General features: G+C 45.5%; 1 protein-coding gene across 4 annotated transcripts in view; it reads right to left on the reverse strand.

The window, feature by feature from the left end:
* The window catches only part of LOC123372175 (protein regulator of cytokinesis 1-like), a 47,202-nt gene that overhangs the window by 23,299 nt on the left and 218 nt on the right, over positions 1-23,685 (reverse strand). For all 4 annotated transcript variants that reach the window (XM_045020153.1, XM_045020155.1, XM_045020154.1 and 1 more), the window contains exons 2-5: positions 23,393-23,525; positions 8,689-8,811; positions 5,166-5,399; positions 4,340-4,510 (exon numbers count right to left, since the gene is read on the reverse strand). In XM_045020153.1, coding sequence (XP_044876088.1) covers positions 4,340-4,510; positions 5,166-5,399; positions 8,689-8,811; positions 23,393-23,525 — 661 coding nt within the window. The remainder of the gene's footprint in view (positions 1-4,339; positions 4,511-5,165; positions 5,400-8,688; positions 8,812-23,392; positions 23,526-23,685) is intronic.

Consider the following 23,685-nt stretch of genomic DNA (forward strand, 5'->3'; position numbering starts at 1 on the left):
CCCACTAACTCAGCTGCATTAACATTATCAATCCCACCAGTGCTAACAGACAAGGTTCCAGCAGCTTCGAGTGTTTTATGGAACAGCATGAGTTAGCAAACGGTTGCAGAACAGATTTATTTGATAGAAGGTCTTAATTAAGTACTCTATTTCCAATCTAAAGGCATTGCGCATATACTGCCAATTTATGATAAATTCTGAGGTTAACAGACGAGAACAAAGAACAAGGCAGTCAAGACACACTGAAAGACTTTAGCATTTAATTATCTTGAAACATGTGGCTTGCGTGCTCATCATAAAACAGATACCACCATATATGCTATTTGGACATTAGTTATTCAATATAGCTATCTTTAAGAAGGGGCCTTGAGTTCCTGCGTATTTGGTTCTTGGTCTAGAAAAAATCATAAGAGGTTCTTGCAGTTTTGTTCAGAATTGAGAAGAGGCAAACTGAACTGAATAAAGGAAGGCATGGTGCTACCCTTTTTCTCCCCTGAATCCCCAGAGCACTCAAAAGAGTGTGAATAGGACTGCTAGAAAAATCTAGTCCATCTACTCTACTGCAGCTTCTCAGAAGCCTGATGGCTGCCTCATATATGCAAAGAAGGGGGGAAATAGGCACACTCTCTGCTCCCTGGCCTTGCTGGAGCCCTAAGGGAACACGAAGCACAGGATGACAATCCTGTCCATATAGCCACAAAGAGGAGGAGGGGAGACACTGATGAAAACTAACATTAATCCTGGCCAGAGAGAACCTGAATTTTCATAGAAGACAAAAAATTAATTGCCTGGCAGGAGATGCCCAATGGCTTGCAATGGGAAGAGGATCAGTTGTCTGCATAGGCGGCAGGTTTGTATAATTTTTGGTGGGGCCCAAAATGGTGGTGCCCCCCCGCTCCCGCCCTGTAAGCCGATATAAAATGAAGCTACAACGCGTCAGTGCCACAAGATTACAAGGGTCAATTAAAAGTGGAAAGTCAGAAGCAGCACTTGCCTACTTCAATATACAGTATTATATTTTGTTGCACCTGTTGTGATGAAGTGGGAATGTTCTTAATATTTTCTCTGAATACTGTGTGGGTGCCTCAGTTTCCCCTGCAAGATGCCAACTGAAGGTGTTGGGGACAAAGAGATCAGGTGGCCTCCCTGTCCGGAAGAGACACAGAGGCCAGAGGGAGTGTCAGTTTGGAGCTGGCTGGGGAAATGGGGAGAGACCCAGAACTTGGTTCTGGGCTCCCCACCCCCCAAGATGGACCTGACAGAGGGGTTCTGTTTTCTGTACCAACAAGCTCTGTTTAAACTGTGTTCCCATGATCTAATAAACCTTCTGTTTTACTGTCTGGCTGAGAGTCACATCTGACTGCGGAGTTGGGGTGCAGGGACCTCTGGTTGCCCCAGGACCAGCCTGGGCAGACTCGCTGTGGAAAGTGCATCATGTGGAAGGGCATGCTGAATGCTCCGAGGTCAGACCCAGGAAGGTGTAAGCTTCTTTCCCTGGAGTTAGTATGCTCCGAGAGAAGAGGCTCCCCCAGAGTCCTGACTGGCTTTGTATGGAGTTGTTCCAAAGCATCACAGCATCCCCTTCCACACCATGCACTTCCCAGAAGTCCGCACAGGCACTGACACTCCCTCCTCCGGCCTTTGTCTCTTTTCCAGGCATTAGGAGGCCACCCGATCTCTCTGTTCTCCAACACCTTCAGTTGGCACCTTGCAGGGGAAACTGATTTGGGAGAAATGAAGTAAAAGCTGCCCAAACTGAGCTTGAGCACTCCTGAATTTGGAGGTGTTCAAATCTGGAAGGCAGGTGCTGGGGGTGGGAGAGGGCTGTGGGATCCATGGGGGAGCATGGCAGCAACTGTCTGGAGCTGCACGGAGCCAGACACGCTGGTCTGAGTGGCACAGTAAGCGGTTTGGGGGGTTGGAGAAGAGGTAGGGAGTTCCGGGGGGCAGTCAAGGGACAAGGAGCAGGGGGGGTTGGATGGGGCAGAGGTTCGGAGGGGCAGTCAGGGGACAGGCAGCAATTGGATAGGCATGGGAGTCCAGGAGGTTTATCAGGGGACAGGTAGGAGGGTCCTGGGGGGAAGTTGGGTGGGATCTCAGGAGGGGGCAGTTGGGGACAAGGAGAAGGGAGGCTTAGATAGGGGCTGAGGTCCCAAGGGGCAGTTAGGGGCAGGGGTCTCGGGAGGGGGTAATCGGGGGACAAGGACCAGTGGTGCTTAAATAGGAGGTGGGGGTCCTGGGGGGCAGTTGGGGCAGGGGTCTGGGGAGGGGGCAATCAGCAGCCAGGGGCTGGGATTCAAAGGGCTCTGGGCTGCCTGCAACCGCGGGGAGCCCAGAGCCCTCTGACTCCGTGCCGCGGCTGGGATTTAAAAGGCTCTGGGCTCCGCGCGGTTGCAGGCAGCCCAGAGCCCTCTGACTCCCGGCCGCGGCTGGGATTTAAAGGGCTCTGGGCTCCCCGCCGCAGCGGGCAGCCCAGAGCCCTCTGATTCCCGGCCGCGGCTGGGATTTAAAAGGCTCTGGGCTCCGCGCGGTTGCAGGCAGCCCAGAGCCCTGTGACTCCCGGCCGCGGCTGGGATTTAAAGGGCTCTGGGCTCCCCGCCGCAGCGGGCAGCCCAGAGCCCTCTGATTCCCGGCCGCGGCTGGGATTTAAAAGGCTCTGGGCTCCGCGCGGTTGCAGGCAGCCCAGAGCCCTCTGACTCCCGGCCGCAGCTGGGATTTAAAATGCTCTGGGCTCCCCGCTGCAGCAGGCAGCCCAGAGCCCTCTGACTCTCGGCCGCGGATGGGATTTAAAAGGCTCTGGGCTCCCCGCTGCAGCGGGCAGCCCAGAGCCCTCTGATTTCCAGCTGCCGGCTGGGATTTAAAAGGCTCTGGGCTGGCGGCGGCTGCCGGCAGCCCAGAGCAGGGGAGAAACCTAGCTCCAAATATTGCTGGAGCAGAGTCCCTGACTGTGAATGTTCCTGGGGCTAAAGCCCCAGGAGCCCATATAAGTTGGCGCCCATGGTTGTCTGGCAGCTGGGAGGGAGACTGGAGAAGGGAAGCTGATCATCAGTTATCCAAAAAGAAAAGCTTAATTGGCTGGGAGAGGCAGAGGCTAAGAATGAATTGTCATGGGGACAGGGAAAGAGTAAACCAGGGCAAAACTTTGATTACAGAGGATGGATTGGTTGGAATGGGAGGAAGGCAAATGATAGACTGATGGAGATGAGAGTGGATTGGTGGGAAGATGACAGATTGTGCATTTCGTAGAGGGCTGAGGGAAGCACAACAACAATTAGTGGGCCTTGGACATGCAGAAAATTGACTGAAAGCCAAGGTTGCAGAGTGAAGGACTGACTGTAGACAAGGGAGAGCCAGATTTGAAAATCTTTGGGACAAAACAGAGGTTATGATTGTGACGAACTGGGAATGTTCTTAATGTTTTCTCTGAATACTGGGCCCCTCCGCTGCAAAGGTGCCAGCTGAAGGTGTTGGAGACAAAGAGATCAGGTGACCTCCTGGCCCGGGAGAGGAACTGAGCAGAGGAGGGGGGGCTGGAGGGGGTTTGGGAGTCTGGAGCTGGCAGGGGACGAGGAGTGAAGTGCAGACATGGGGGTTTGGCTCACTGCCCCCCAGAATGGATCCGGTGGAGGGGTCCGGTTCGCGGTACCTACAAGCTCTGTTTTAGACCGTGTTCCTGTCATCGAATAAACCTGTTTTACTGGCTGGCTGAGAGTCACGTCTGACTGCAAAGTGGGGGTGCAGGACCCTGTGGCTTCCCCAGGATCCCGCTGGGGCGGGCTCGCTGTGGGAAGCACACGGAGGGGCAGAGGATGCTGAATGCTCCAAGGAGAGACCCAGGAGGTGAAGACGTGTGAGCTTCTTGCCCTGAAAAAGTCTACTCCAAGGGAGAGGAGGCTCCCCAAAGTCCTGACTGGTTTTGTGGGGAGCAGTTCCAGAGCAATCGCCCGGGGACTCCGTGACAATGATCAGGAAAACAGAACATAGGATACAGACAGGCATGGAGTGAATAGAAGAAAGAAGAGTAATCAGGGAACAGGGAGCAGAAGAGGACCAAAGGAAAACCAATATAACATGGAGCAGGTGAGTGTTGCAAGTGAGACCAAGGGTAAAAACTGGGTGTTTTTTCACCTTCTATTGAGGCATCTAGATCTGGCCACTGCCAGACAAAATAGTAGACACGATGGATTACTACTGCTCTTGCATAGCAATTCCTATGTTCTTAAGGATGTAGGAAGTATTAGAATGGCAATGCTTATACAGCCTAATTATAGGTGTCAGTGTTACATGTGATCGTTAAGAACAGTTACTATATTTTCTCTTAGTCACTTAAAAATCTAACCTTATTAACAAGTGTTTGAAGAGCTTCAATGTTCTTATTGGTAAGACAAAAAGGTTCCTCATCATCAGAGAGTGCCTCTTTTTCAAGAGTAGAATCAGGTGTGTGCCCAATCTCTTCATTATACTGCCTGATTTCGTTTCTTAGTTTGAGAAAAACTTCCAGACGTTGTTTCTATTGAAAAATTAAAACAAGCATTTTATATACAATTGCTTAGAATATTGTCTCATACTGAAGGCTCCGTTGGTTAAGATACCATGTCAAGACGATATCGAAGGTAGTATGATTTGGCTAGTTCCGGTAATTCCATTTTCTGAGTATGGATTGATAGCTTTGTATCTATACTGTAGAAAAACGATCTAAAACTTAAAAGCACTGCACAGAAGCTGACGTGTACACCATCATCCAAGTACTATCTGCTAATCACAAAGGGAGAAAAGGGAACTCAGTTCATAGGAACAGCATTTAAAATTTTAGTCTTAGGCCATGTGAAGTTGTGCTTCATACAAACATTTTAAAATTTCATCACTATCATTTTCCATAATAACTTAAAGAACTCCTTAAACAGGGTGAGATGTCTCAGCTATATAATGCCTTTAAATATATACAGATAATCAGGACATAATATGATTTAATTAAACTGAATTAAAAATCAGCATTAAACTAAATACTGTAGTATTAGCTACACTCGGTGATCAGACGACACACTGCAACTAGCATTCTTTTCCAGTCAAAATGCGGAGGTGGAAAACACTTTCCTCTATAGCCTCAAATCACATTTCATTTATTGGATTTAAAAAAAAATTTTTTTTTTTAAAACACCACATACCTTCTCATCTGAACGCATCCGAACATGTTCCTTTAACTCTTCCAGCTGTAAACGACTTGGAATGCTGCCAGTAGGAATATAGTAAGGGGTGGTAAAAAGCTCAGCACAGAGCTTTTCATCTTGCTGCTGAAGTTGCTTCAATTCCTCCAGTCTCTCATTTTTTTCTTTGAGTGTAGCATCTAATGCCAGTCGTAGATCTTTCTCCATCTGAAGGATGGATATATCCTCTTCAGCCTGTAGAGTTTTTGAAGCATGTTTTGTAATCGTAAGGATACATAATGGCTTGTAACATTTGGTTGTGATTTGGCATCAAGAAAAGCCATAAGATACAATCAGTATGTGATAGATCAAAACTTCAGGGTGTGCTGCTAGAAGGGAAACAGACCTGTACTTCTGTTTGTTGAAATTACTTACCTTCTCACGTTCTAATTCTTGAGATCTTAGTTGCTTCACCGAAGACTGATAACATTCTCTTACCCCAGAAGTTTAAACCTTAGGGGTTATATAGACAGTCCCCTACCAGCCCCGGAGTCTGTGCCTATACAAGGAGTCGCATATTAACTTCTGAAGAGCTGCATGTGGCTCTGGAGCCACAGGTTGGCCACCCCTACTTTAAGAGAACATCTTGTGTGCAGAATTTACACTCTTTAGTGCAAGAATCTCAAGGGATATTGCAGAAGAAAACAGCACAATTACAGTGAGGAGCAATATAGCCAACAGTATAAGCAGGTTTGTTTGGTTTTTTAAACTAGAGTTAAATAATGAGTATATGTATACCTGATCCAAACCTTCAAGGTCTCTCAATATTCAAGCGCAAGAGCCCACTTCTAAGAGTAAACACTCAGGCAAAAGTCAGTCAACTGAGAATAAGGACCATCCAATTAAACAGGTCCCGAGAAGATTTTGGCCACCTAACCCTGGGAACACATTCTGGAGCACAAGGAGTCCTATACAGAGAATCAATCCAAGCAACAGCACCTCATGTATGTGAGGAGGGGAGCCTGTAAGCTGCTTGGCAAGTGTGTGATGGAAATATTCCTAAAGCAAGCTATGCACTCTTACCTCCAATTAAGCAAGCCTTGATTGACATGGATTTGTCGTTTCAAGCCAACCAAGTCAAAGGAGTGTGAAACAGACATAGACTCTGACATAGTCTCTTGGTAATCGCATTAACCAGCAAATTGGTATGAAAACCTTATGCGCTGGGTGGACTTTAGGGGCTTCAGTGTGCTCTAAGTAGATGTCCAAGGATTTTAACAGCATATGCAGGTGAGTCTCCCAGGATAGAGATGAAGGCTGTGACAAGTTGGGGATATATGTCTATGTCAAATTATGAAACCCATTTTGTTTGGTGAACCTCATTTTGTTTCAAGGGGGTCTACTTTATGCTGCAACCTCCTTTATGGATTAGAACATTTTGAAACAGGGATCTGACACCTAGTGAAAAGACAGACACTGGGACAGAGCCTTAAAGGGCAATCAACATTCAAAGACTCTCTCCAACTGCAACAATGGGTTTTCAACTGGTAGAGCCATTGACTTTGACACTGCACAGAAGCCAAGGGGCGTGGGAGGTAGGCTGAGACTTGGAACTCCCCTACCAAAGCATATGGGCAAAAGAGGGACAAAGACTATTAGAGAAGCACTCCTCTTAAAACAAAGTGGCCAGACAACCAGCATGTGCAAGACCACCAGGTTAAGGCAGACAGACAGTGCTTCCTAGCCCTAACCTAGAAGTCACAGGAGTGGCAAGATCAAACAAGGAACGAAGGGAGGCGGTGGCTATGTTCAAATTTGTGTAACACTAGCATGCTTTAAAAAGTTCACACAGGAATTTCTTAACCAGATACCTAAGCCTGTGTTTTTGCCACATTGTCCCTGAAGCCAGAGTTGTGGAGCTTGCAAGACTCTAGGGAAAAAATGTCTAAGCAATTGGTGGCTCAGGAGATCTGAGGTACTATTTTGGGGTCTAAGGTGGCCAAACTCTGGTATCCCACTGCCTAAGAAGAATGTCAGATATGGAGTCTGCACCTGGGAGTTGCCTGAACCCCCAGAGCTAGGAAAAGGGACCAATCATTTGGGTCCAGCAGTTGGGTCAACTCACAAGACTCATGGCCATCTAGAGCTACACTGGGCCAGACTGACATAGGCGTGGGAACACTGAGCAGAACAGAATCACTACTGCAGAACTCCTTTCTGAACTGAGTCTGCACCACCACATTATTCTTAAGACTTGATTTAAATCAGATTAGTCACTGAGAGCACTGCTACCAGGAAAATGACTTTTCGTCTAAGAAACAAGCTTACATGGACCAAGGAACTCAAAGGCGACTTTATCAAGTTTGTCAGGACCAACGTCCCATGTTGTGGGGGGCTTACCGCAAGATTACACAAAGGTTAAGCTCCATGTGTACCAGACAACATGGAATTACGGAGACTGGTCTTCCTTGGACAAACTCATGACAGCTCACAATGGATACTGAACATACCAGATGGAGATAATGTAAGGCAAGAGAAGGAAGTAGTCTAATATTTTTTCTGCAAGACAAGTAAACAGGTTTGAGGTTATGAAACACGTCCCAGTTTTCTCTCCTGCTTTCCTGGCCCCTCATATTCCTTCACTCCTCACAGGGTTCCTCTGTACTCCTGAAACAGTAGGGAAGGGCTGCAATCATTCCTGATATCAACAGGGTATCCTACCCACTGGGAACAATAGGAGGCCGTGGTCATATTTGCCAAAGGCTTCATAAGCTTCCTTTTTTTCCTACTGTAGCAAAATGGCAACCATTTTAACTTATGCGGCCTGAGTCCTCACAGTCTTCAGACCACAGTAGTAGTCATTTTTAAATAGATAACTCATGAATTTCTCTGAAGGGAGAGATTTGATGGCCTCTGCATCTAGATTAACTGTTTGTTATGATAGACAGAAAAGTGACCCTTACCCTAATATTCTTCTATAAATTACACCTCTACCTCGATATAACACTGTCCTCGGGCACCAAAAATCTTACCACGTTATAGGTGAAACCGCATTATGTCGAACTTGCTTTGATCCACTGGAGTGTGCAGCCCCCTCCCCCCCAGCACTGCTTTACCACGTTATATCCAAATTCGTGTTATATAGGGTTGCGTTACATCAAGGTAGAGGTGTACTTGTTTTAGCAGATCTGCTCAGGATTGATCCCTATAGACCCACACTTATAATTTGTTTTTAAAATAGAGGTAGATGTTAGAAACCCTAATGAATTTCTGCTAGAGACAAACTTTAGATTTCTTATGAAAAAACTGTATGGTGAGGGGAGAGGGGGAGGAGGAGGAGACAAACACCAAAAAGAAAAAGAAAAAACTCATAACATGTATAGAAAATTCAAAGAGCATAAATATTAACGTTGAAATTTTACATCAAAAGACCACATACATGGTAACATTTGATCCACATTTGAACAGTTTCAAACAGCAAATTTAACCTTGGAGTCAACTAGTAGATTGTGTATCAGGCATAATAAACCTAGAGCCATCTTACCAGGTAGGGGTCCAGCGACAGTTCATTTCTCAGTGACGTCAATTCCTTTTTACGGCGTTCAATGCTGCTTTCGATTCTTTCCTTTAACTGGCATTCCTCTGTAATCATTTCGTTCAACAGATCCTGCCCAGGAAAGGGTACAAAATAATTATCAGTAAGTAGGCCGGATCTAACATACTTCACAGTAACCAAGCCCAACACTGGGCCCAGCACTAAACTATCAATATAATTTGTAAATTGCTGTACAAGTTCTGGTTAATGTTATGAGGCTGCCACTATGAAAACTGTGGTATCGTGAAATGCCTCTATTTCTGTGTGGCCACCATTGCTGACAGGACCTGTATCAGGAACACACCAGACTAAGGGCTTATCTACATTACAGGGGGTATGGCTACACTTGCAAGTTGCAGCGCTGGTGGAGGCTTTCCAGCGCTGCAATTAGTAAGTGTCCACACCTGCAGGGCACATCCAGCGCTGCAACTCCCTGGCTGCAGCGCTGGCCGTACACCTGGCTCAGCATGGGGAATAAGGATTGCAGCGCTGGTGATCCAGCACTGGTCATCAAGTGTGGCCACACACCAGCGCTATTATTGGCCTCCAGGGTATACGGATGTATCCCAGAATGCTTTTAACTAAATTACTCCCTTTGTTTTGTTATGCAACTTCTCTTTGTTTTGTTGTGAACTCCCGTTGCTACCAGAGCTGCTCTACCTTATGCTGTGATCAATCTGTATCCTCCTCCCTGCGTGATTCACAGGGGTTGAGTGTTTGCTTTTTGCTTGACCAGCAGTGAGAAAGCGAGTGGGCAGCTGCTTATCTGGTCTGCAGGCTTTTGCAGTTAAAGAATAAGGGGTTGGGTTTTGTTGTCAACTCCGTGCACCCGGCTCCGTGCACCCGGAGCTGCTTCAAACACAGCTCCTGTTTGCTGTCATCAATCTGTAACTACTGTCAACAATGAAATGAGATAACCCCCTGCCTGTCTCATTCACAGGGGTTGAGTGTTTGCTTTGCTTGAGAGAAACGGGGGGAGGGGGCAGAGGGGGGAAAGGGAGTATGTTGGATGCAGGCTGTTTGCAGTTAACAGTAAGGGGGTGGGAAAATTTTCTGATTTTGCAGTGTCAGTTCCAAAAATCCACTCTTTCTCTCCCCCCTGGTCCCTGTCACACTGCCCCACACTCCCCTCTTTTGAAAAGCACGTTGCTGCCACTTGAATGCTGGGATAGCTGCCCATAATTCATCACTCCCAACAGCGCTGCAAATGCTGCCACACTGCAGCGCTGGTAGCTGTGAGTGTGGCCACACACCAGCGCTGGCCCTGCACAGCTGGACGACCAGCGCTGCAACTACCAGCGCTGCAGATTTGTAAGTGTAGCCATACCCAGGGACTACAGCAGCATAGCTTTGGCACCATAGCTATGCCACACAAACCCTGTAGCATAGATATAAACTGTGTCTAACAATGGAAGTTTTTCCTGTTGCTGTAGGTAATACATCTCCCTAAGTGGTGGTAGCTAGGTCAACTGAATCATTTGTCTTATTAACCTAGCCACGTCTACATCAGGGGTTAGGTTGGCATAGCTCCATCACTCACGGTGTGAATGTAGCTAGATCAATCTAAATTTTAAGTGTAGACCATGACAATGGAGGATCCCTAACTTTAATGTTTGTACTGTGATTAGCCAATAGCTATACTGATAGCTGGAGCCTAGGAGTAGCTACACTTCTGCCTACTTGTTGGGCAGGGGAGGGGAGTGGAAAATTTCCTGAGAGGACAGATAAAGCAAGGGTTAAAAAGGACTATGGGTACACCTACACTATGGTCGGGGAGGTGCAACTGCAGCACATGTAGGCACACCTAAGCTAGCCAGCTGGCTCAAACTAGCGATGTAGGTGTGGCAGCACATGCTTGCTGCCCTACTACATACCCATGGTTCCAGGCTACTTGGGTGGCTAGCCTGTGCCCTTGCAGTTACACTACTGCTTGTAGTGACTTGACTCAGAGCTAGCTCAGCTATGTCTACATGTGCTGCAATTGCACCTCCTGTTTGCAGTGTAGATATACTCTCAGTGGGAAGACTGGGAGAGCCACACAGGAACTTTTGGGCAGGAGAGAGAGAAGTGTCCATGTTTCAGAACACAAACCATGCAGCAGAAGGACCCTGGACCAGCCCAGATAACTGACGCCAGCCCAAAGAATGTTCTGGAATGGTGAAGAAACTGCAGCAGACAAAGGAATGTAAGTTTTATTTTTGTACAGAACTGCATTTCCTCATGTGAGTAACAGCACTGGCTTTAGAATCCTGTGCAAAGTGTGCATTTGTGTTACACTATTCATATTCCCCTTGAGAAAGTAAACTATGAATCCAGAACATCCCGGAGCAGGAGCTCTGAAAGAGGGTATGTTTAAGCCAGGGGTAGGCAACCTATGGCACGCATGCCAAAGGCAGCACGCGAGCTGATTTTCAGTGGCACTCATGCTGCCCAGGTCCTGGCCACTGGTCTGGGAGGGCTCTGCATTTTAATTTCATTTTAAATGAAGTTTCTTAAACATTTTAAAAACCTTATTTACTCTACATACAACAATAGTTTAGTTATATATTATAGGCTTATAGAAAGAGACCTTCTAAAAACATTAAAATGTATTACTGGCACGCGAAACCTTAAATCAGAGTGAATAAATGAAGACGTGGCACACCACTTCTGAAAGGTTGCTGACCCCTGACTTATAGAAAGAGACCTTCTAAAAATGTTCAAATGTATTACTGGCACACGAAACCTTAAATTGGAGTGAATAAATGAAGATTTGGCACACCACTTCTAAAAGGTTGCCGACCCCTGGTTTAAGCTATGGGGAGACTCTGAGTGGCCAGCACTGGTTCTAGGGACTGGGCAGCAATCCATACAGTTTCAGCTCTCAGAAGAGAGCAGACACAATGTCTGCACCCCAAGTGTGCCTAGAGGATCCAAGAAAACTGCTGTGCCTGAAGTCCAGTCAGATTCTGGAGGCTTAAGGCAGCTGAAGATTCAGCTGCTGGATTCCTGCATGGTACTCTGGTGAATGGCCAAGAGGTGGCACTTGACTAGAGTTATGACAGTTGTTAAATCATATTTCTTAGACACATGAAAATAATTTGGTGAAAGTCATTATTGCATCTGCAAAAGTGGGCATGCATTTTGAAACTCAATTATGTGCAAAATCTAGGGACGTTAAGGGAACATAGGTCTAGATCAGGGGACCCGTTTCAGTGGATCACCAGGGCTGGCTTTAGACTTGCTGGGGCTTGGGACCAAAGCCGAAGCTGAAGCCCCCGTGCTCGGGGACGAAGCTGAAGTCCAATAGCTTCAGCCCTGGGCAGCAGGGCTCTGGTTACATGCCCTATGCCCAGGGCTGAAGCCCTTAGGCTTTGGCTTTGGCCTCCCCCACCTAAGGTGGAGGGGCTTGGCCTTTGGGCCCCCCAACCCAGGGTGGCAAGCTCAGGCTTCAGTCCCCACTCCTGGGGTCATGCAGTCATTTTTGTTGTCAGAAAGGAGCTGTGGTGCAATGAAGTTTGAGAACTGTGGGCCTAGATATAGTCAGAAGCTTCATATGCTTAGAAAATAGCCTCAGAGAAAGAAAGAAGGTAGCAACCCTTTGAAAATAGTCCCTGAGGATTATTACCTTGCCTCTCAGGCCCTATTTTCTATGCACATTAAGGTTTTGACAAAACCTAGAGCTATGGTCCCTTAATGTCGCTAGATTTTGCACATTGAGTTTCAAGTTTCCACTTTTGCAGATGCTATAATGACTTTCATCAAATTCACTTCATGTTTCCTCATTTATAACATGGGGATAATTCTAACCTCCTCTGTACAGCACTTCAATATCAACTGATAAAAAGCTTTTATAAAAGCAAGAAATGATTAAATAGTTCATAGAAGAAGAATCATAGAATATCAGGGTTGGAAGGGACCTCAGGAGGTCATCTAGTCCAACCCCCTGCTCAGAGCACAACCAATCCCCTGACAGATTTTTACCCCAGTCCCTTAAATGGCCCCCGCAAGGATTGAACTCACAACCTTGGGTTTAGTAGGCCAATGCTCAAACCACTAAGCTATCCTTTTTATCATTATTTACAGTGATCAATCAATTGCCATTTATATAGACTGTCACAGCAATGCACCATTTTAGATATTTTCATTTAAAAAGGCCTATCTTCAACACTAAGTCCCCCCACCAACCCCAATCTAACAGGTTGACTTCATTACTAACAGACTTCATTGCTAGGACTGGAAGGGACCTCAATAGGTCGTCTAGTCCAGTCCACTGCACTCAAGGTAGGACCAAGTAATAACTAGACCATTCCTGACACGTTTGTCTAATCTGTTCTCAAAGACCTCCAATATCAGAGATTCCACAATCTCCCTAGGCAATTTATTCCAGTGCTTAACCATTCTAAGAGTTAGGAAGTTTTTCCTAATGTCCAGCCTAAACCTCCCTTGCTGCAATTTAAGACCTCGGCTTCTTGTCCTATCCTCGGAGGTTAAGGAAAACAATTTTTCACTCTCCTACTCGTAACAACCTTTTATGTACTTGAAAACTGTTATAGCCTCCCTCAGTCTTCTTTTCTCCAGACTAAACAAACCCAACTTTTTCAGTCTTCCCTCATATGTCACGTTTTCTAGACCTTTAATCATTTTTGTTGCTCTCCTATGGACAAACTGGAGAAAGTCCAGATCTTTCCTGAAACGTGACACCCAAAACTGGACACAATACTCCAACTGAGGCATAGTCAGCATGGAGTAGAGTAAAAGGTTTCTCATGTCTTGCGTACAACAACACTCCTGCTGATACATCCCAATTAATTAATTAATTAATGCTCCAGGAGAGGAGCTACATTCAAAAGGTTCTGGAAATGCACAAGAGAACCTGAGAAAATGTCAGTGCAATGATCTGATTAGGTTAAGCATTAAGGAAAGTGCTGAAGACATGTCAAGGAGAACTCAATGTTTCCATTTTGAACTTTGTTTTCAGTGACTTGTTTTAAGTTGTTCAAATTCAGATCATTCTGATGACTTCCAATCATTTGGAGATCAGGAAGGAAGTGGAATAGGTCCCTAGGAATCTTTCAAAGCTTGCTACCTCAGACTGCCAAACCACTAAGCCACAAATAGGCTACGTTTTACCACGTTCATGGAAACAGAAGAATAAATCAGCTCTAGGAGATTCTGCACGATTCTGTTGTACAGCACTTGCTACCTATATCCATCACCAGTTGAACCAGAAAGTTGGGAGCTACTTTGCATATGATCCCTGGGGCAATATAGGCCCCTAGCTACTGAACTACAGCTACAACTGGCTGCTGAAGCACAGCTGGAGGCTGCAGATGGCTGGATCAATACATGTTGGGTGTTTATATGGATGAGGACACCCACAATTACAAGACAGGATTAAAAAGAAAGTGTTAGGATGCAATAAACCCTCAGGTTTAAGGGAATTAGCCATCCTCTGAGGGGTGTAATCAATTAAGTTCCCATAGGCCACGTATTCTAGAATTGCCCATTTTGGGACTTCTAGCACCTTATTCTGATGCATCTGGTAACAACCGTTGTTAGGCAGAACACTGGTCCTGTGAACCACTGGCCCAACCCAGTATTTTAATCCTTGTTGTCACGTCTAACATTTAGTTGGGAAACTAGTCTAAGTATGGGCCATGTGTTTCCATGTCATGTGTGATCCTAAGCACTAGAAAGTACCTTAGCAGTGGTGAGAAGGTATGCCCATCAAGCATCTCTTATGAAGTTCAGTCTTATTTTTATTTCACTAGAATTTGGGCAGTGGGCTTTGCCTACATGAGAGATTTATTATCCACTTATGAAATCTGACCTAATGCACATTTTGCCAATTCACGCCTAAGAGACCCTTGAAAAAGTCAAATGGTCTTTTCTTAGTTCCTTTGTAAAGATAAAAGTAGCTTCTTAGGGGACTACATATGGCATATTTCACTTTAGAGGCATTTAACTGGTTTAAATCCAAGACAACTGACTCTCTGACCTCAGATGGAAAGTCAGTTAAAATTTGGGATTTATCCTGTATGCAGGAGCCCTTAATTAATGAGTTAATGAAGTTTCAGAATTTTAGATGTAAATGTAAATGGTCACAACCTGTTACAAGCAACTCTAAAGTTAGTACCTCATTTGAGAGGAGAGATTATTTAATAATTCTCAAATCCTTACTTAAATACAAACAGTGCTATTTTCTTCTGGGTGCATTTGGTATTGGCTATTGAAGTGCATTATAAAAAACAGACTAAGCACTTTGGATCAAGGATGGTCTTTGCCGTACAATACCTAGCACAATGGAGTCCTGGTCCAAGACTGTGGCTCCTACAGTATAGATAATACATTCCATATAAGCATCCTGTTAGTAACTATGGTTCTTAAGCAGGGTCTGATCTGGGTGAACAAACGTGGGCATCAAAGTTTAGTTTTGTAGCCTGAACTTAAGTTACCATGAGTCACAAGGGAGAGGAGTTCACCAACTCAGCATGGATCCCCTATCCCTCCCCATCATGATCACTGTGGTAGTTACTTAACATACAGCTTTGGTATTCTTGACTGCAGGCAGCTTCTACTCAGCTACACAAATGAGGTGTCAATACTCTCCAGCTGCCCCATCTCATTTTCTGATCATTTGGCTCAGAGTCTGTAACTCTGTTATCCCTATTCCAGTCTCTCAGAAAGGCTGTTGTAGCAGTGAACTCCTGTCACAGTAAACCTTCCCCCTATGTGGATGATCACCACACATTCAGGAAACTTATATGAATTATTTTTTTTCCAGGGAGCATCTATAAGATATCATATTGCCCATATATTAGCTAGCAAGATGCAGCTACTCTTAGTATCTCTGCTTGATCATGATACAGCCCCTGCTCCCTCTTCCTATTACTCCTGAGGGCATTCTGTGCCAAAAAAAAATAAAAAAAATCTGCACACAGTATTTTAAAATTCTGCAAATTGTATTTGTCAGATAAACGTGGAGGCTCCAGCATGACAGTGGGGAGCACAGGCCACTGGCTGCACAGAGGTGGGAGATCACTGTGCAGGTTCCCCCGGGACACGGCCTCAGCGATGAGGCTGCACCCAACCCTGACCCAGCGCAAGGACCAGGCCTGCCCAGAAACACCCCTGGGCCCTGCCCCTGTGTGCCAGGTGCACCAGGCATGGGCAGGCAGGTTCAGCAAGGCAGGATGCAAGTGTGGAGGGATCCAGGTGTGGGTTGAGAGGGTTCTGTGTGGGGCAATCTGGGTGTGGGTGGCTCAGTGTGAGACCCAGGTGCAGCGGGGGGAGGGGGGAGGAGAAGAGATCCAGATGCACAGGGGCCTGTTGGGGGGAGCAGGGTGCAACAGTAATGGACTCTGCAGGAGGTCCAGGTGAAGGTAGTTGGGGCTCAGTCAAAGAGGTATCGGTGGGGGGGTGCAGATAGAGCTCGGCAGGGGGGTCTGGGTCAGTAGTGGGGTCCAGATGCTGGGGAGTTGGGCCAAGGTGCAGCTAGTTGGGGTTTGGTAGGGTAGGGATCCAGGTGCAGGTGGCTCAGGGTGGTCCAGGTGCAGGGGGAGTGGGGCTCATCGGGTGGGGTCAGTATGAGGAGATCTGGCTGCACAGAGGTTGGGTGGATGGGGGAGCAGCTCCCTGTACAGTGATCCCTCCCCCTGCACCTGAGGAGCAATGGGTGCAGGTAGCACAGGGGGATGGGGGGTGAGAGGGAGTTTTCAGAGCATCCTACAGCCAGGGGAAGAAATTTGGGGGTAGGTATGACAGCCCCAGAAGATGTGAAGGGGAAGTCCCATCCTCCGCAGTCCAACCAGGACTAGCAGCTGAGTCCAGCGCAGGGTAGGAGCCACCAGTCAGGTCTTCCCCAGTCCCACCCCTTTCCCCACAGTGATTTACTTCTCTGCCAGCTGCCCTGGGCAACTAAAATATACTGCTAGGGAGGGTCATATGACTGCTCTTGTGGCTTCCTTTTGCTTCCCCATCAGAAAGTCATTATTCTGCAGGGAAGCAAAGAAATCTGTGGGGGACAAATTCTAAGCATGTGCAGAATTCCCGCAGGAGTCTCCTATTTAGCCTCTAGGTACCCACATAAGCAATCCAACAACACTGAACAAGTGAAATCATGAAGAAGCACACAAATGTTTAGTATATCTGGCACATAAATACCTTGCCACACCAGTGCCATGCAAACACCTGTTCTCACTTTCAGGTAACATTGTAAATAAGAAGTGGGCAGCATTATCTCCTGTAATTGTAAACAAACTTGTTTGTCTTAGTCCTACTTCTTCTTCAGCCAATCACTAAGTGGACTTGTAGGCTCTGAAGTTTTACTTGTTTTGTTTTCGAGTGCAGTTATGTAAAAAAAATTCTACATTTGTAAGTTACACTTTCATAATTAAGCGATTGCACTACAGTACATTTATGAGGAGCTGAAAATACTATTTTGTTAATCTTTTACAGTGCACATATTTGTAATAGTATAAAGTGAACACTACACTATTCTGTGTTGTAATTGAAATCATATTTAAAAATGTAGAAAAACATACAAAATATTTTGTAATTTAATTGGTATTCTATTATTGTTTAACAGTGCAATTAAAACTGATTAATCATGACTTTTGTAATCTAGTTAATTTGTTTTGCATTAATTCCAATTGGCAGCCCCAATCAGAATCCATTTATATAATGGGATACTTGAGCACTCTTAGCAGTTCCTTATTCATGGTAGCACATGTTACTATTCCAAGCTTCTCAGATTCAATTTGTTTGTGTATTAGTGAAAGGAAGCTTCTTGAAATATAACCCTGCTCTAAAAAAGTAACTCGGGGGGGGAGGAAATCAGATAAAACAGTATGGTGAGCATGAAAGAAGGTTTTTTAGCTTGGGTATTTTCTAAATAGTAGAATACAGAGCAACTTTTTTTTGCAGTTTGAGAGAAGCAGTAGAGATCTTTAATTCACATGAAAATAAGGAACATGACCATTTTTGGAGACTCTTCTTAGTTACTGGTCCTTGCAGCATGTTTTCACTCCTGCCTCCATCCACCTAGACACTAGTTGCAAAGTTCAATATTAATTGTTGCAAGGAAAACAAAAAACTGCATGCCTGATAATCCAGCATTTGTTATGTGACTCATGTAGAATCCTTCCAGTTTTGAGTACCACTTTACAAACTCCACAGTCTATGTATTTCAGTGTATACATGCTTAACTTCAGTAAACCCCACCCCCAAAGCTTATCGGAGGTATGGTATTTTTGTCTTCCATGAACTGTAAGATTGTGACCCAACAGGTCTGTTCTGTCTCCATCATCAATGGAATTATAAGTCAAATCAATAATGCAGAGAATAAAATCTACTACCACTAACATGAGCCTTCTCTCCAATATTTGATCCTAATAAGTTTCACTACTACTTTTCAGAAATTGTTGAGACAATGCTGCAGGGATCATCTTGCCTGAAAGAAGAGCAAGATGAAAGCAGACACCCAATGGAACGTTTGAATGTAAAAGATTTGGCGCAAGTTTAATGTTCTCCTGCTTAACTAGAAGCCAGTCATTTTAATTCACTTTTAAATGAAAGAGAAACTAATGGATATATCTATATACACACACCTCTCCTTCTACACTGCCCATAGGTTCCAAACTAACTAGTTTGTCCCTTCCCTCCACTATACCATTTACATAGTTGCTCCATATCTGAAGACTAATTGCATCCCAGACAGGGAGACAGTGGCCTCCAGACATCTCTAGAGCTTACAAATAGAGAAAGGGAAAACTTTAGGCTTAAGCTCATCTCCTCAGCTTGCAGGATTGCACGAGCTATTTACTTCAGCCTGGTTGAGTAAATAACTTCAAACTGTTAATTCAACTGATATCCAGTGGGCTAAGTGAGATACAACCCTCCATCCTGGTTACCAATAGACTGGATAAAACGTCAGTATAGTCAGATGAGCTCAGAGAAAGTCATGAGGCATTTGCTCTGATTATTCTAATCTATGGGGATACAATATAGCTACAACCTGGCAGAACTTCTGCACTCTGTGCACTACTGTATTGTAAAAGAGATACTAATTATTGTTACAAAATTATATCAAAGCCAATAGGATGAGACACTTAAATTACAGATGTTGTATTCACACACTGACCCTTCAGCATTTTCTGGTCCTCAAGCTTTACCATCTGTTCTGTGGTAATCTGTTCAGACACACTTAGCTAAGAAAATCATCAATATTAAAAATCGCACGTTGGAGTCAGAGGTATATAGGCATCCATTGCTTTTTATGAAGGGCTCTCTTAATCTAATCATTAGTGACCTACCCTTTAATTCTAATCCTTCCCAATCTCTAAGTCTAGCCAGCAATATCTGGTTTGCTTTAACAGGACAACAACTGAATGGTTTGTCGAGTATTGTGAACATTCACTTGGTTTACAAGTGGCTCCCATATGGAAATAAACTATTTCAATCTATGGGTCCTTTACTTTAGTATGCATGTAATCTTACAAGTCAAAACTGCCTGCTACTGTGCTTCAGGGTAGCTTTGGCATAAGACAGCCTCAGTAATTGCACATGCTACCAATTCCCTAACAAGATATCTACATCCAATTTACGAGCCCCAGTTCTCAAATGGCATGATCCTGGTCTACTTGGTCCATGGTTGACTCAAAATAGAAGATACTGAACATCTGACTGTGCACCTATCTTGTTACTTATTTAAACTTGTTTGCAAGCCTGGGGTCTGTAAGATTTAATCACCTTTCCTAAGCGCACCTCTAGATCTTGCACAGGCCTAAATCTTTCACTTGTGCTATATTTTTTAAATAAATTTTAAAGGCCAATGCCTCTAAGCTCAGGACATGACTCGTCTTCAAGTAATAAGCCCATATAAACCAAATCTTGCACCAAGATTTTACCTAAATTAAGAAATTGCGTAAAGAAAACTGTACATCTGTGTAGTTCAACTAGCTCAAACTAGTTAGCCTGGACAAATCTTTTGTTGACCTAAGTGTCGTCATGATCAGAAAAACAGTAAAAATGATCACTACTCGATCAGCAAAACAGCTCCCTATGTGTATTTAGATTCAATGTACTGACCACCAATTAATGTATTGCTCCTTCCATCACTGCAGAGCTAGCATACTTACGTAGATTTAGTGAATTCCATGGTACAGACCTGGCTGAATCCCCATAGGGGACAATCTGTTGTAACTGGACCCAACCTTTGGATCCCACATGTTTCTAAAGTTGGGTCTAAATGTGTGGAAGCTGCCGTTTCCATCTCTAGCCTCTATGGTACTTCTGGGTGCAGATCTGTCGGGCCCACTTCCTTGGACTGTAGGACTCCACAGTCCAACTCCCCTAGCTCCTAAGACCTCTAGGCCATTTTTGATTTGGCACCTGTTGCACTACTTCATACATTTAGAATGGCCTTCCATATGGGGTATACCAAGCTTACATTCCCTTTCCAACCAACAGCTTCTACGGTTTCATTCTGGAAAGCTAGGATAACCATACAACATCAGCCTGTTTTGTAGTAAGCTTAGCATCAGCTCAAATCTCTATACTAACGTGAGGAGGCAGAAACTTAGGTGCTTAGCACAATTCAGTTTTAGTGCATCACTCTTGTACATGGTAGTTAGTGTAGGAATGAAGGAAAATGTGTGCTTTGTAGTTTAAGTAAAACAAAAGCCTTTGTAGGAAGTCTGTAAGGAAAAAAAAATGTAACTGGCAAGAGAAGTTGTAAAAATGCTGAACTCAATGTAGCTCATAAGTTTATTAGAATCAGCTCTGATAACTAGAGACAGAGAAAAGTTGTGATACGATAAATTTACAGTGATCCCTGACACACCGATGTTAGTTATCTTGAAGAAAAGGGCTCAGTCATAACTCTTGTCTATGCCAAGCATAAGCATTCCCAACCCAAAACTAGTTTTTAGCTGAAGTCAGGAATTGGCAATCACTTGTTTGTTAAAGGGTATAAAAAGGTGAACTCTTGGGAATTCATTACTAATATCTGCCCGACCAAGTTAGAGTAAACCAGGGGTCGGCAATCGATGGCACGTGGGGCGGGCTGAGCCGCTCAGCCCGCTGTCGCTCTGGGGTTCCCACTGCTGGCCCCTTGCCAGCCGGGGTCCCGCCACCAGTCCCACTCAGCACCCGCTGCTGGCCTGGGGGAAGGAACCCCAGCTGACAGAAGCTGGCAGCTGAAACACCAGAGAGGGGCTGGCGGAGACGCTCAACCTGCTGCCACTCTGGGGTTCCGGCCGCAGCCCGACCCACCTTGCTTCCAGCGCAGGCCCCCTGCCAGACAGGGTCCAGGCTTCCGGCCCTGCTCAGCCCTACCAGTCACCAGCTCCACTCACCTCAGCTGCCGATCTGGGGTTCCAGCCACTGACCTCTTGCCAGCTGGTTATCAACTTATAACTCAGAAGCCTGTGTGCAGCTTAAAGTATCTAAATACGTGCCACCAGACATTGGAAAACTCAGCAAGGGCAAGGATCACACTAAACTAATAAGATCTGCATTTTCATTTAATTTTAAATAAAGCTTCTGAAACATTTTGAAAACCTTGTTTACTTTACATATAACAGTAGTTTTGTTATATATTATAGACTTACAAAGAGACCTTCTAAAAAACGTTAAAATGTATTACCGGCACGCGAAGCCTTAAATTAGAGTGTATACATGAAGACTCAGCACACCACTGCTGAAAAGTTGCTGACTGGGCCGACTGGGAGTAAACTAACAAAGGTCTAAGCACCCCTGGATTTAGTCCATTTGTGTCTTAATTAAATGCTTATGAACATCTGATACTGGTTGGATGTAGAAAATGCTTGTTATGTAGGCTTTTTAGGCACGTTTAGAGCAATTGCATAAATATAATTTGGTCTTTGGATTTAATAAAGGAATTTGTGATCAAACTGGTGTCATGGCGGTATCCTGTACCAATAATTATTCCAACAAAAAAAAAGTATAGTTTTAAGCATACCTGGAAATTATTGTTCTAACCCCGTTCACAGTTGCTCAGTCATCCAAAGCCTTTATCTTTCAATCTGAAGTTTTTCAGGCATAGTCTGAACAAACTTTTCCAGGCACAATACACGAGGAAAAAAAAACAAAAAAAAACTTACCAACTTAAGTGTTGAATGGCCAAGTAGAGTTGAAATTTTGCATAGAGTAGAGTGATTTTGAGTGTGCTGATGAGGATTTGTTTCATTTGACCAAAGTTGCAACCCTTTTAAAATTACTCTGTGCATGCACAGCTAAGGTGGCCAAACAGGACATGCATGTGACAAATCATAGAAGATTAGGGTTGGAAGAGACCTCAGGAGATCACCTATTCCAACCCCCTGCTCAAAGCAGGGCCAACCCAAACTAAGTCACCCAGCCAGGGCTTTGTCAAACTGGGCCTTAAAAACCTCTAAGGATGGAGATTCCACCACCTTCCTAGGTAACCCATTCCAGTGCTTCACCACCCTCCTAGTGAAATAGTTTTTCCTAATAACCAACCTAGACCTCCCCCACTGCAATGTGAGACCACTGTTCCTTGTTCTGTCAAATCTTCCTGTGCTGTTAGAATTTGAAAGAAAATCTTCCTAATGGGAGAGTCCTGTCTCATTGTTTATTTTTTAAGGCAAGAGCTGCAGTGCTAGTGAGGGTTTGGAGAGGGGTGAGGAGAGAGAAGAGTCTAATATAGTAAGAAATGGCCTTGCAAGGTGTGTAGGACACAGCACTCTGCTTCTATCTAGCAGAACAGAAATTCTAGAAGGCAAAATTTTATTTTCAAAAGAGTTCATCTAAAAACTACATTGGAAATAGCCCAGTGGCAAAGTGAAGCACTCAAAGATGTGAAAATAGTATTTATATGGCCTTCATTACTGTAGTATTTATAATCTTTAATGTATTTCTTCTCACAGCACCACTAGGAGGTAAGGAAGTACTGTTAGATGCATGTCAATGACACAAAAAACCCTTAGAGGAAACGTACAGGTCACACAAGAAGTCTGTGACAGAAAAGGGAGGTTTGGGTTTAACTCCCAGGTGGGATGCTAGGGACTTACCCTTCCACTGCTGCCTCTGCACAGGGGGTTGAGAGTTGAGGCTACATACAAAGCTGCAGCTCTGGCATTCTCTGGCTTGTGTGCTGGACATATCGGGATGGGCAGGAGTTCACCCAAAACTGCGTCTAGCAACAGGTGGGCACCAGTGCTTAAAGTGGGCCAGGTTGCAACCCAGGAAATAATACTTTTGAGAAGGGAGATGGTCACTGACAGGCACATGATTTTAGTGCCAGCTGGGAGAACCCCCCCTCTGTATGGCTGCTTTCCCCACCCGCCCGCCTCCTGGGGAAGAGAAGTCGAGTAGGGCTGGTGCAGGAAGGAGGCAGAGCCCCTCAGGATGGGACTGTCATTCTCACAGGAAGCAAGAGAAAGAGCCCAGCAACTCAGCCCCTCCTGCTGTCCCGCCCCATTGTGAGCCCTGGGGCTGTTCCTCTGCAACACCCCGTCGGGGGGGGACCCAGCTGCAGCCCCCACTAGCAGTGACGAACCCCAGGGACTGCGGGAGGAGGCAACAGCGGTGAGGCTGAGCTGAGCCCATCGAGGAGGAGACGGGCGGGGGGGCGAGGAGGAGGAGACCCCCCCACACACACACCCCTTGCAGACCGCACCCCCCTCACCTCGATGTGCTGCTTGACCGCCTGCATGCGCTCCAGCTGCATCTCCTCCTTGATGCCGATCTGGTGCCAGATGTCCAGCAGCTTCCCCAGGGCGTGGTTGACGCTGCTCACCAGGGAGGAGGCCAGGACCTCGCTGAGGAGAAACACCTCGTCAGGCCGGGGCGCGCGGCGGGAGAAGGGCTGCCGGGGTGCGGAGGGAGACACGGGGTCCCGCCGGGGCGGGGGGGCCTGAGCGGGTGTCACCCGGGACAGCCAGCCCCGCCCACCCCCTTCCCGAGGGTCCCCGCACTCAC

This window comes from Mauremys mutica, chromosome 6, assembly GCF_020497125.1.
Source record: "Mauremys mutica isolate MM-2020 ecotype Southern chromosome 6, ASM2049712v1, whole genome shotgun sequence".
Classification (NCBI taxonomy): Eukaryota; Metazoa; Chordata; order Testudines; family Geoemydidae; genus Mauremys; species Mauremys mutica.